Here is a 14234-nt window from a genome sequence, read left to right as displayed (position 1 = left end):
GCCTCAAAATAACAATCACTGCCCTCCCAAGACTGGGCCCAGTCCTCTGCCGTTTCCTCTGCCGTACTGAAGACAGCTGGCAGGGAACACTGATCCGCTGATAACGCTGCAGCTCCTAACAGTGAGTGACCTCTAGTGGGGAGTAACGACCTCCAGGAAAGGAAGAGAACCGGTTCCTGGCAGCGGGAAAGCGCCGGAACAGTGGAGAGTAGGAATCGGCAAGGCCCAGAAAGCCCTCAGCTTGTTCGGTATGGCCTGCTTCCTAAGGGACAGTGCTGCTCCGAAGGCCGACTCCCTGGGATTGTGAAAAGCAGGGCTTCGGCGGGCACGTCTCAGAACGCTGGTGCGGCCCGGTCTAAAACTCCTAGCCCCGCGCTCCGGGGGCACCGCCTGAGAAGCTTCGTGAGGACGCACGAGGCCGTCACCTAAACTCAGTTACGAGAGACCCTAACACTAAACAGTCCAACACTAAAATGTCTCAGTCCAAACAACCAAACAATAAGGAGATTTGGGGTAAGCTTGTGAGTCACTGACTTGATGAAAAGTTCTTGTTTTCTTTTTTTATATTTTTCTTTTATGTTAATCTGCATAACTTTTAGTATTCTTGATGGTTAAGAACTAATGGAAAAAACATGTCCTATTTTATACATATGTGTATTATAACTTTCAATTGGTCTTCTACACCCAGTATCACCAACTATATATAATGTATCAATTCATTTTTCATTTTGAAAAATCACTGGGAGAGGCACACTCCCAGGACTGAGTACATTGTGCCTACACAGCAACTTTAATCAGAGATCAGAACACCAGACACTTGGCAAAATGCAAGGAACACACGGCGTATCTGAAGTGTGGCATTATCACATCTATTGCCTACATTTTCTAGTGACAAAAAAAGTACTAAACTGAGAATGATATACAGTAAATGAAACCTCAAAATCAGGAGTCTCTATATCTCTCTTGGTCAATTTTTATCCTTTTAAAAGGATTATTTACTTTAATATATAAAATAACTTCAAAGAACCATGAAACAAGAACTTCCAATAAAGTCATTAAATCCAAACTGCTAGCACTTTAAAATTACTGTTCTTAAAACCTAAGCACAAGCCCTGGCTGTTTGTAGCTCAGTGGACTGAGCACAGGCCTGCGAACCAGACAATCGTGGTTCGATTCCCAGTCAGGGCACATACCTGGGTTGCAGGCCGGTTCCCTGCAGGCCAGTTCCCAGCCGGGGACGCATGAAAGGCAACCATACATTGATGTTTCTCTCCCTCTCCTTCCCTTCCCCTTTAAAGATTAAATAAATAAAATCTTTAAAAAAAAAGAATATAGTTAAAAAAAAAAACCTCAGCACTGTGCAGATCCACAGATATATTAGGAAAGGAAAAAGTCCTACTAGTAAGAAATCTAGCGGTGGACAAGTAAGAATTTTAACAATTTAAATTCTCCCCCAAACATTAATAACACATTTCTTCAGTCTGCTGATCTTTGGCAGCCGTATTTCTCTAAAAGAGGGGTCCTCGTTTCCGAGGCTCAGAGAAGTTCATGAGTCTCAGGCCTCCACGTTCAGTGGCAGGGTGCCCTTCGAATTCAGTCTCGAATATTTCCTACACGCCATGCGGCCTCTGTACAGTTATCAAGATAGTTAAAGGGAAAATGGCTCATACAAACCTTTGTTGCCTGTTCAAAATAGTCTGCAAAACTCCCTGCCCAACCCCGTCTCCAGATGGCAAGAAGGGGTCTGATCTACGGGCGTGCCCTGCATGAGGTCGTGGTGCCGGGGCAGCGTTTGTTAAAGGCCAGAAGTAGGAAAATCCAGTCGTTCTTTGTTGAATGTACACTCGATTAAGTTCCCTGCAACAGGATCTCAAAGTAACATCTTTTCTTACGGCTAGTTCTGCAGTTCATTGTAAATTTAAGAAAATAAATATGAACAGAGACAAAAATTAAAGTTACCTATAATCTTAGCAACTAGAAACGACTGTTTGAAGTGACTGTTATTAATATTTTGGTGCTATAGTCTCTAGCATTTTTTCTCTGTACGAATATGTATATTTAACTCATACACTGCGCATTAACGTTAACCTTTTTCACTTACTATATTGTGAACTCCTTCCCTGTTGCCAGTCTTCTGTTACAGTTTGTAATGGTTGTATTCTATTGTCAGTATGCACCCTGACTTTCTTATTGAGTTTCTTGGAACATTAAAACAAAATTTACCCTCTATTTTTTCTATTACAGAGTTTTGAATTCATTGACATTTTAAGACAGTCAAAACATAGTCTGAGCAAATTTTTAAATAACATTTTTGGTCAAAATCTGAGTATCATAATAGGTTCTCAGACCGTGTCTTTAAAAGGTGTGACACAGAGGTTTGACTACAGTGCGGGGCTGCGGGCCCAGCCTCGTTTCTCTACAGGCAAATCATTTCACTGTGACAGCCATCTCAATGCAGTGCTTGCTTTGCTCACTACAAAACTTCCAAGATTCTAGTTTACAGTTCATCCCAAACTATAGTTCATCTTAAACTAAGCTGGACATATAGGGTCTTCATCTTCTTGGGAGGTTGTCTTAGGAGGACCTGGGAAATAAATTCTCATAGACCAGTCGGCTAGGATTCCAATTTTTAACCTTGGAGTTACCTACCCCAAATAAAGACAAAATGTGGGAATATGACTTGAGTTCTGAATGTAGGAAACAAGCAGGCCTCTTCCTGAAAGCAAGGCACTAAATAAATTTTCAAAGGAATTGAGAATAGTATCCTTTCAGTGTATTCCAGTACTGTGAAGAACATTTGAAGAGGGAAGTTCATAGGTAGAACCTTCCAAATTTTACTTCCAAGGCTCAAAAATAATTACCAGATGTTCAGTAGGAGTGATGTTTAGATAGATCTGGATCCAGCACTGACAGATACATTTTAACCTTATTTCCAAAATTTGTGGAGAACTCACATTTCGCCTTATGTCCAACAGTTCAGTCTGTTTTGACCGGGTCTAAAATCCCTAACTTTGGGACTCCTTCAACAGCAGCTTTATGAGTGTGGTGAAGGTGCGGTTAACGTGGACGTGTGAATTACAGAACGCTCCTTCAAGGGAGGCCAGCTCATTATGTTTAAGTGTATGTGATAATTAAAAGTATGCTGATCATGTATTACTTAGTAGAGGTTCTTAGGAATCAAAACTTAATGAAAAGAGAAAAAAAAAGGATTTGTTTGTATATTTGCTGTTACTATGCAAACAACTGCTTGGCAACGTCTGAATATGTAATATTTAACATTTACTAAGTTATTATATTCCAGGCACTATTTAAGTGTTTTTCCTGTAATCACTGGTTTAATCCTCATAAAACTCTGTATGGTAAGTACTATCATTATCCTCACTTTATGTGTGAAAAAATAAAGTCACTGAGCTTGTTTTTACATGATTTTTCTTAATATAATAAATCAGTTTACCAAATCTTCCCATCAAAGATTACAGAAGGGGAAACATTAGTTCTAGTCCACAAACTTTGAATTAACTCATTACAACCATTTATTAAAAATATACTTCTCTTTAAACCACAGAGAAACAATCAATTCCTAGGAGTGTTCCTGACTTTACAGGAAACGTCAGTGCAGCTCACGTGTTCTGAATTAACCCTTTGCCGTCATCTCACGCAAAGTAAGTTTTTTAAAGTGTGAGAAAACGACAATAAAATATTTGGAAATGTTTTCCATGGTACAGGAAGCGAATTCCTGGACTCCTTCTTGTCAAGTACTTCTTACGCATTGAAGTAGTGAGAAAACACCTGCTAAAATGTTCTGTCTCCACCAGGAAATCAAAAAACACCAAAAAAGAGTTTCCGATATGTATTTCCTGTAGAAGTTATATTAGTTTATTATTTGTTTGTTATTAAAATTTAGTTACAATCCAAGTTTTTTAAATTTATTTTTTATTGATTATGCTGTTACAGTTGTTCTATTCCCCCCCTTCATTCCCCTCCACCGTACCCCCCCATCTCCACCATTACCCCCCCTTTAGTTTATGACCATGTGTCTCAAGTTCTTTAGATTCTATATTTCCCATGCTATTCTTGCCCCCCCATCTATTTTCTATCTACTGTCTATGCTACTTATTTTCTGTACCTTCTCCCCCCTTCTCCTCCTCCCACTCCCCTGTTGCTAACCCTCCTTGAGATCTTCATTTCTGTGTTTCCACTCCTGATCTAGCTGTCCTTTTAGTTTGCTTTTGTTTTAGGTGTGGTTGTTAATAACTGTGAGTTTGCTATCCTTTCACTGTTCATGTTTTTTAAACTTCTTTTTCTTAGATAAGTCCTTTAAATCCAAGTTTTATAAAGATATTAGCTTAAAATAAATCAAAATGAACTGTTCACAAAGGGAATGTTGGTAATCTTGGATACTTTATGTTACTCTAATACCTTTTGGTCTTTTCCACAATCTTTACTGTATAATTTTACCATATTTAAAATTCTTAGCGAGGGACTTCCTCCCTCTGGAAGGTTCCAGCCTGTAACTTGTAATTCTATAATAAAGACATTAAATAAGCACTGAGAGGTCAAGCTGAAGTTTTCCATGCACATATAGTACTCCCGTAAAAAGTTAATTTGTTTTTAAAACAATTTTCTAGCTACAGCAGCACTTGATATGGCCTAATAGTGCCACCTTGTGGTCACCCTGGGCTTCAAGTGCAACTTGAGCATCCAGTACAGGTAGGTATAAAGCAAGAAGAGCACCACTGAAGCTTCTCTTTAAATTCAGTTACTTATGATAATTCTCATTAATTCTGAATTTGTGAAAAGTCAGAGTTAGGATGAAGTTAAACCTTTCTTTAAAAAATGTTTCCCAAGCAAATGAGTAGCATAAATATGATTCTAGGCCTATTCCAAAATCTAAACCTTGTTAAACCCACCACCTTGGCAGATTTCATTTACACAGAATTAAAGTGCCACAAGAATGGCATTCTTGCTTATTCATTTATTCAGTGTTACTTAAAAATACAGAAACTACAACTTTTGTAAATTATTCCTATTTTCTAAATTTAAACCAGACTTCACCTGAAGTAGTTTGAAGGCACAAGATTGTGCTTAGAGAAACTTAGATGTTTCCGTGAAACTTGAGAGCTGAGACGGTCATCTTGGCTCCCCTCACCCAATCTCCTCGCTTTATGGATAAGGATGCTGAGCATCAAGGGGCTGTAACTTTATACACAACTTTACACACTACCCCTCACCCGCAAGGTTGTAGCCATATTCATGATTCAAGGTAGAAAAGTAAGTTACAGCACCAATATAACAGTTTATTTTTCACAGTTCTATTATAATTTGTCACTTTCTACATCCTAAACTATGTGTTAGATTGGGTGTTAGCATATACAGCCTTTTAAAATAGCACGTTTACATATGGTCACAAAAGAACCACTACATGGGGCGTTAGAAATTCCCTCTTTCTCCCCACTGAAAATAAGAATTAAGGATGAGACCTCTGGTAGGAAGCGAGTAAAGAGTCTGAGACAGCTGAGGGGTGTGTCAGGCTTTAAAGAGGGCCTGTGGTCTTTTCCTGTTCTCGCTCCTTTAGCCTGGGGTAACCTATTTGGGGAGGCATCTTTGATACCCAGGAACAAAGCAGGGCGTTATATGCTTAGAAATGGCTCTAGGTCCAAGTAAGACACATGAGGATTTTTCCCCCTAGGTTTCCTAGCCCAGCTTAGGAGGATAAAAATAAGCAGAAGATTTCAGGCAGAAGTTGTGTTTTTTGGCTGGAGCTTCCCTCATGCTGCCACTTGGGAGCCTAAGACATCAGGCAAGAGGTGGGGATGTCAATATCCTAACACAGAGCCAAGTCAGCAATCCTGGTGGCTTCTTAAGTTCAACAACTCTGATGGGAGGGGCAAAGAATGACAAGAACCCTCTTTCCGACTGAGACCCGCCCCCACACAGCCTCCCCTATTACAATGGCAGATCTGTGACTTGGCTGGCTTTACCTCCGGGTGCTCAGAGCTTCAGTGGATCTCCCAGGCATGGGAGTGAAGGCTGGCAAATTCCTAATGAAGCTATTTTTACTGACCTACCAGGTCACTGAAGCCAACATGGGAAAGAGTGGTTAGTGACTAAGGATCTCAAGTTTTAATAGGCACATAGCTCTCCCAGTTTGCTGTTTTCCAGGAAACCGCTTCTCAAGGTTTTTTTTCCCTTAACATAGTCAAAATTGCTTGCTAATTTTAGCAAACAGACCTCATTTTCTTTCTGCTCCTTGTTTTCAGTCTCTCAAAACTATTTAATGCAGCCACATGCCACTTAGGACAGGGCTCCGTTCTGAGAATCGCATCGCACAGGTGATGTCATCGTTGTGCAAATAGCACAGAGCGCACTTACACAAACCTAGCGGTACAGCCATCACACACCTCGGTTATACAGTACAGTCTACTGTTCCTAGGCTACAAACCTGTATGACAAGTACAACATGAGATTAAACCAAAAACGAGAGAAAACGAAATCAAGAGACATGATAAACACCAGATGCAAGAGGCCACTGCCAGCGTAACTGTTTTATAGCAAACTTTTATAGGTACAGTAATACTGTAAAATAACAATAAAAGTATAGTAAATACATAAACGAGTAACAGTCCTTCACTATCAACTATCATGTACTGCATGTAATTGCATGTGCCGCACATCGGTGCGACTGGCAGGGCGGGAAGATGACGCCGGCGTCACCGCAAAGGCGGTGACGGTGCCCTGCACTCCGATGCTGTGATGGCTAGCCATGGCTGGCGGCACTCGGCAACCGAAATTTTTCAGCTTGACTATAATGTTATGCAACCACCGTCCTATATGAGGTCTGTCATTGATCAAAATGTTGTCAGGCAGTGCCCTCCTGTATTTTGTCATTTGTTCTATGACAAATACCGAGGAAATGTGGAATAACACGGTAAATGTCTAAACCCGAAACCTTTTTTTCTAGAAGACCTGTCAGTAGGGGTATGAGGTACGATAAAACTGTTAGAAAGAGTGGGGTTGTTTTTTTTTTAAGTTTGAATAATTATGACTCTGAACTTTTGTTCTTGTACTAAAGAAAACCATACTGTCAGGCAAAAATAATGATGACAGAAAAACTGTTCTTTAAAGTACTATCAAGCCCTGGCCTGTTAGCTCAGTTGGTTGGAGCATCGTCCCAAAATGCCAAGGTTGCGGGTTTGATCCCCACTCAGGGCACATACGAGCACAAGAAGCAACCAATGAATGTACGAGTAAGTGGAACCACAAATCGGTGTGCTTTTTTCTCCTCTCCTCCTTCCTCTCTCTCTCTCCAAAATCAGTAAGTAAAATAAAAGGCCATCAAAAGATAATAACTTCACTGTCTTCAAATAATAGATGGGAGAATAAATTTCTTATATTTGGATACATGAAACAAATTACATTATTGAAATTCACAAGCTTTGGATATGGGAGAATGATGTAGGATTATGAAATGTTTAGCAGAAAAAGTATGGGAACAGAGACAAGAGCAAATTAAAGACAAACTTTTGAGTGCAAAGTAACTATTAAATTGACCACTGATATTTTGGCACATCATCCCCAGTGATACTAATGCAAATAAATCTAAAATACTTCTACCAAACACACTACTTTTTCATACCACTTCCTTCTAGTCTTCTCTGGCCCGAATTTTAGTTCCCCGTTATATATTATTAGATGGTTTCATGTATGAAACTTACCACCACTCAAAGATTAACCCAAGTTCTTCAGACATCTCCAGGTCAAATACCTGTACTTCCCCTTCACCTCAGTCACCTTACTTGGGTTTTGTCCTCTTGGACGTGTTTCCCCCACCCAGTCTTAACCCGTAACTCCCTGTGCTGACAGCTACCTCTGGATCTTCCACCTATTCCACTCCCTCACACCTTGTGAAACGTCTGCTATTTACATCTCGCAACCTCTCCTTGAGCCCCCTTCTGGCTACATTAAGCAGAAAGAAACCTGTCCGCACGACTTTCCCTAGCTTTCTCCAGCTTCTGGTTCCTTCCAATGCTTTTAAAGCAGATCATTCCCAGTTCCACACCCATCAAGAAGAACATGCCTTCCAAACCCAGAGGACCAGGGCATATAGAAGCAAGGACAATGAGCACAAGTATCACCATCAGAGAGGAAGGCCTGAGGGGACTAAGAGCTGGAGGAAAGAATAAAAACTTCTAGAAGGAAATGGGAATCGGATCAAATCTCAGTGTTGGGTTTCTGCTAACCCAGAGACACCACTTCCACCCAATCTAGTCGAGGTTGCAGCGAGGAGAAACAACCCGACGAATGATCATGAACTATCAACATGAAGGCAGACTCAAGGCCTGAGCTCTGCTAGTTTATCACGACTACTCTTCGAGGACTACATACCAACCAAGATTTGCATCTTGGCTCCTCACTCTGCCATTTTTTAGGGCACAATCTTGAGAAGGCAATCTCTAGGTGCCTCGGTCTCCTGATTTGGAAAACTGGTATAATAATATCTGCCCCACTTCACAGTGTTTTTATACGAGAGGAATTCTGAAAACGGTAATGCAATAAACAAATATAAGATACTAGATTTTTTTTTTTGCTTAGTTTCCGAGTAAAAATATCCCTTAAAAAAGTTCGGCCTGACTTAAGGGTAAAGGACTTCCACATCGATGATAAGGGTGAATCACTGAACATCAGTAAAATGATCTCCACCCTCAGGGGATCAGGGGCAATAATGAGAGGAACTCTTAAAAGTGTGGTATTCTGCAAGGGCAAGGCCAGCAAGCAGAGAACTCCGAAGAAGTTGTAGCAGTACTATATATGTTAGCACACCAGTACACGGGGCAGTTCTATAAACCGTCCCATCCGTGTGTCTTGCCTTCACCTCAACATCACATCTGAAACCCAACGCTCCACACACACACCACAACGAAGGCATTGCTCCAAGTTTCTGACAATGGAACTAATGCGTCTCTAGCAGCCCAGGCCTCTAGTCATCATCCTCGATGCCTTTTTTCCTTTTGACTCTGAATCAGACACAAAGTCCTGTCAACTCTTCATTCTTTGCTGTCTCTCAAATTCTATTTGCTTTGTATTCTCACTGCCTCTACTCTTAATTCTGGATCTAACACACAACCACATACATGAAGTTTTCCCCTGCCTTTCTAATTCTCTCAGTCTCATTCCTACCAATTACCTCATTCCACGCTTGTGGAACATCAAGTTCAGGCTAAGAAACTTTTTCAGTAGCTCCAAAGGTCCAAAGATGACTCCTTCCTGAGCCCACTATAATAAACTCCTAACTGCTCTCCATTTCCACTTTTACCCCATACAATTACTTTCTCCACACAGAAAAAAAAAAATCTTTCAAAAACATAAATCACATTTCATTCCCTTGATTTAAATAAGTAAATGTCAACCCAATGCATTTAAAAATAACATTCAAAATCTTTGCCATGGTCTACATAATCCAAATGACTTTGCTCCTGCCTAAGTCATTCCATCTATAACCATCCATACTTCTTGGTCTCTATACTCTAGCCCCACGTCCCTCCTTTAAGTTCCTTTTAGCTCTTCCCTGCCTCAGGGTCTTCGCGCTTACTCTGCCTTTCCCTGGACCGTATTGCCTGGCTAGATCTTTACTCAACAGGCTCATTCCCAGCACTTAGGTCTCAGCTCAAACATACTTATCTCCACAAGTTACCTCTCACATCGCCTTGTTTACTTTGTTCCTGGTTCTTATCCCATCTAGAATTTTCTCGTTTACTATATACCTGCCTGTTTGAATGTACGCCCTTTGAGGACAGGAGCCTGTTTGTCTTGTTTGACAAAACCCACCATGTCCAGTAGCGCCTATTGCATACTAAGTGCTCAATCTATACTTTTTACTTTTTTAGTTAAATGAATGCACAATCCAACTGTAAAGTGATGCATTCAAGTAACTCTTCCAATGGAGCTTGGAAATTGGCCTTAATGTCTAAAAGGTAACAAAAGGCATGAAGACACTCATTGAAGTTGGTCAAAGAATATAACTAGACAAAAATACGCAGCCTAAAATGGGACACCAATAAAACTGATACCACACTTAAGGAGAAATCATGATCACATGTCTACTTCTTGAGTGTCTTTTAAGGTCTGAGAAGAAGAAATTATTTAGAAACAATAAATCCACATTTGTTAACTCCTTCCATAGCAGGCATATCCTGGACAGAAATATAACATTAAAGCAAAATGATAGCATGAGTATTTCAATAGTTACATCATATGATATCGAAATATTAGTGCTAACACTGGGTTTTTTCTAATTCAAAATTCATGTTTTAACAAGTAAAATGAAATGTACAATGCCTCTGTAATTAAAAAATTAGTAACATTTCAGAGCATCAAATAAAAATATAAATGTATAAAAATGTGTTAAGTATAAACTGGCAGAAAAGTAAAATATTTTATAAAAAGAAAAGAAAATTGAAATAATCACAAAAAAATAAAAATAAATTTTATTTTTCCAGAAAGCATTGCAAATGAGTTGTTAGCATGTTTTTGGCAAATTTTTCCAGATGCTAAATAATCTATATTAACTAGAGGCAACATAGTAATAATGTAATTACCAACTCCATCTTCAAATCACTTCATCTCTTGAGATCTCTCTCTGTCCATTTAAGTCTTTATTTTTGCAGAAACTGAACCCTTATTGATAATGAGCTAGCTTGTGTCAAAGAAAACACTTCCAATTTCTTAATCTCTCAATTTCATCAAGGATACCTGGATCAATTTCAACACTGTTAATTTCTTATTTTACTTATTTGCAAAGTCTCCTAACTAGTTAGAATTATTTTTGTAATATAGAATTTGCTTTGACAATTTTCCTCCTCCTTCTGAGGCCATGGAAATACAGAATACCTTTTCGAAACAGACGCACCATTCATTCACTTGGAAAGTTGTAATAGAACATACAATTCCCTCGCTATGTCCCAAGACATAAACACTTTTTTTAAATAGCCAAAAGTTCCACAAAGATATGTCACAAAAAATACTTTAAAACAGCATCAAACAGGAGAACACCAGAATGCTGAGAACCAATCGTGCAGTTATTAATACTGGGCACCTTACATTTAGAATTGAAAGTCGTATGTGGTCGTAGCCACTGTACCAGACAACAGGGCTCTGACGAGTGTCAATTATCTGTTTATGCCTGTCTGTTTCTGGCTTCCTACTCTGTTCTGGTAATATGTGGGAATATGCACATGCCAACACCACACTGCCTTACTCACGCTGGCTTTACAACAGTACTTGATACCATGTTTGGTAAGTCTCCCAATCTCGTTCGTCAAAATCACTGTAACAATTATTTGTCATTTTCTATTCCATCTGAGTGCAAGGATTCCTTTGTCGTACATCACACAACCCTTACTGAAATTTTTGTTTACTACAGAGTTATCCCATCCTTGAACATTGTATATGAGTAGTCTTTGCTATCTTTTAATACATTTGTATAATTTTTCCATGAAGGTCTTGTACATACTTTATAACTTTTATTTTTAAATAAATTTCTGCTATGATTGGAGTCTTTTTTTATTACAGTTTTAACTGAGTTATTCCTAATACTATAAATGAAACTACTGCATGTGTGTTGACTCACATCGGCAACCTTGCTGAACTCTAATTGTAGTAATACACGTGTGGTGTATCTGCATTTTTGCATTTGTATTTGCATTCTGTTGCAATTTTGTGTATTAATCATATCACTTACATAAGTACACTGCAGCGGTTGAAAAATATGCCCACATATTCTTTGATACACCTCCCTTGAGGAGATGAAGTTTAAATCTCCTCCCCTTGAATGGCTTTGCTTATTCATTTCTACCAAATAGAATACGACTGAAGTGGTTTCCCAGATCGGACAATAAAAAACATCAAAGCCTCCTCTTTGCTCTCTCATGGATGGTTCCCACTGAAGAAAGCCAGCTGCCACATCCTCAGGACACCCAGGCAGTAGTAATACAGGGAAATCAGTTCAAGCTACAAATCAAGTTCCTAAAAACAACAGCGACAGGCCGACAGGGTGGCTCAGTTGGTTGGAGCATCGTTCCCTAGACGGAAGGGTTAGGGAGTGGATTCCTGGTCAGGGCACAAACCCAAATTGCGTTTGATCCCCAGTCTGTGCATATGAAAACAACAGCAACAAAATCTTGCGCAGAGAACACTGGAGGAAGGGAGAAGAGGCTCAAACCCCAGCTCAGCCTTTGCTGGCTGTCTTAGCTGTCTAACCCTGAACAAACTAATTTAGACTCCGTGCCTCAGTTTCCTTATCTGCAAAATGGAAATGTTACTTCATAAGATTGCTCCAAGGATTAAAGTCACTAGGTATTTTAGAGCACGCAGCACAATATCTGACATGGAGCAAGCACTTGAGGATAGCTATTACTGTAACTCCTACACCACTGATAACACAGCTCTTTAAGCTAGGAGCTCCTTGATGCCACCATTATTTTTTAAGGAATGACAAGTGTTACTATTCAATGGTATATTTTTTTAGCTCAATATGTTCATATTCTGAACATTGTGAACCGTTTTGGAGAATAAACATTACCTTTCTCTCGAGGCAAAGCACTGTGTTAGAAAATCTAGTGAGTAAACAACCTATGTCTCAGCACAGCATGTTAATTAAGGGGCAAATACTGCTTTTGAACACAGGCACCCTGGGACCGGATGCCATTCTGGACATTTCAACGGCTTCTGTTCACGTCTAGACTGCGGACTCCTTATAATCGACCACGTACTGTGGTCTGTGCTATTGCGGCAAAAGCACACCTGTCGCCCGGGCCTAACAACCAGAGGCCGGCTGGGGCTTCGGCTCGGACTTCGGACCTGGGACCTCCCCGGTCCCCGAGCGCGCGCCCCGCCGCAGGCCCGTGGCGGCCGACAAATCCGGGGTGTCACCCTCCCGCGGACACCCACTGCCTTCACCCGCAAACGCGCACCCCCCCGCAACCGCCCCGCAGACCTTTCCCTGCGCTCAGGAGAAGCACAGACCCCCGGGCCCGTGGGGACCTGTCCGGCTCCCTCCCACCCCGGGCCCCTCGGCCAGGCCTTGGGCCGCGTCCCTCCCTGGGCCGGCGGGGGAGGTATCAGTGGCTCGCGTCGTGGAGAGGTCCACAGGCCCCCTCCCAGGTACCTTCGACTCGGCCGAGCAGAGGTGACAGCTGCAGCACCCTCCCGGCGGCGACGCTGCGGCAGCAGGCCCTGGTGAGAAGCGGATCACAGAGACAAGCGGAGCCTCCATCTGAGCCAGAGCGGCCTCACGTTGCGGCGGCCCGCGCGCCCCCTGGAGGCGGGCAGCCTGCACCGCGGCTCAGGAGGTTCTCAATCAAATCCGAACCTGAGTCAATTTCTTCAGTTAGACGAAGTACCAAAAGCTGTGGCATGGCAGGAGGGGAAGACGACCTGAAAGTGTCTCCTCCCATCTGAGTCTCGGAGCATTTTGCAAGTTTCACGTCCTTTTCTAAATATGCATCCAATTCCTCAACTAAACGAAGGTTCAAAGGCACGGACTGTTTTATGAAGAACGACAGGCATCAATTAATAGTTGCTGGCTGCTAGGTAAGTCTTCTCTATAACTCAAAGCAATATATTAGTAATAGCAACTAGAATACTCTCACTCTAACATATAACCCCGAGTCTATTTTTTTTTTAATAAAAACGGTTTGATCATTTACATCCCACTTTTTAGGATTCCCAGCCTAAATGTAACATACATGTGTACAGCCAAAACTAAAAAGTGGGTGGTGGGGTGGTGGGAAGTTCACGTACTGGAAATACCTTTTTTTCTTAGTTTACCAGCTCCGGTCCTACCTCCAAGAAGACTTCCTCTGCACAGTGCTCGTCCCTTCTCTGAATTCTGACACACTCGTTCAACCAGCCACCCTGAGAATGTCTCGTACCCACCATTCAAGGGCTCTTTCTCAGTCTGACAGTTCGTTCTTGGAAATGTCATGAAACTCTTTAGGATTATTGTTGAATTTGAGAAAACTGCTATCAAACTTCTTTCATAAGAGAATTACAACATTTCAGGGCATTTCACATGTTCTTGTGCAGGGTGACTAATCATGAATATTAAATGCTCTTCAAATTGATGACATTTATTAACTGGTTTATCATGAATGTCCTCCTTGTGGTTGTGTGTTAATAATATTTTTCACTGATGCCCATAAATTATATCAAATCAGCTAAGAATTCAACCTTCTCCC

At 41.0% G+C, this 14234-nt stretch overlaps 1 protein-coding gene across 3 annotated transcripts in view; it reads right to left on the bottom strand.

Moving 5' to 3' along the window:
• Positions 1 to 13280, bottom strand: part of ANKRD46 (ankyrin repeat domain 46) — a 29525-nt gene extending 16245 nt beyond the window's left edge. Inside the window, exon 1 of one of the 3 annotated variants that reach the window (XM_053661058.1) lies at positions 13163 to 13280. In XM_053661058.1, the coding sequence (XP_053517033.1) occupies positions 13163 to 13270 (108 nt within the window). In that variant the 5' untranslated portion in view covers positions 13271 to 13280. The remainder of the gene's footprint in view (positions 1 to 13162) is intronic. The other 2 variants (XM_053661060.1, XM_053661059.1) reach the window with 2 other exon arrangements.
• Positions 13281 to 14234: the final 954 nt, after the last annotated feature.

This window comes from Artibeus jamaicensis, unplaced genomic scaffold, assembly GCF_021234435.1.
Source record: "Artibeus jamaicensis isolate MK-2021 breed Jamaican fruit bat unplaced genomic scaffold, CSHL_Jam_final scaffold_916, whole genome shotgun sequence".
Taxonomy (NCBI): Eukaryota; Metazoa; Chordata; class Mammalia; order Chiroptera; family Phyllostomidae; genus Artibeus; species Artibeus jamaicensis.
Note: the sequence above shows the minus strand (reverse complement) of the source record. Positions and strands in the feature narration are given on the sequence as shown.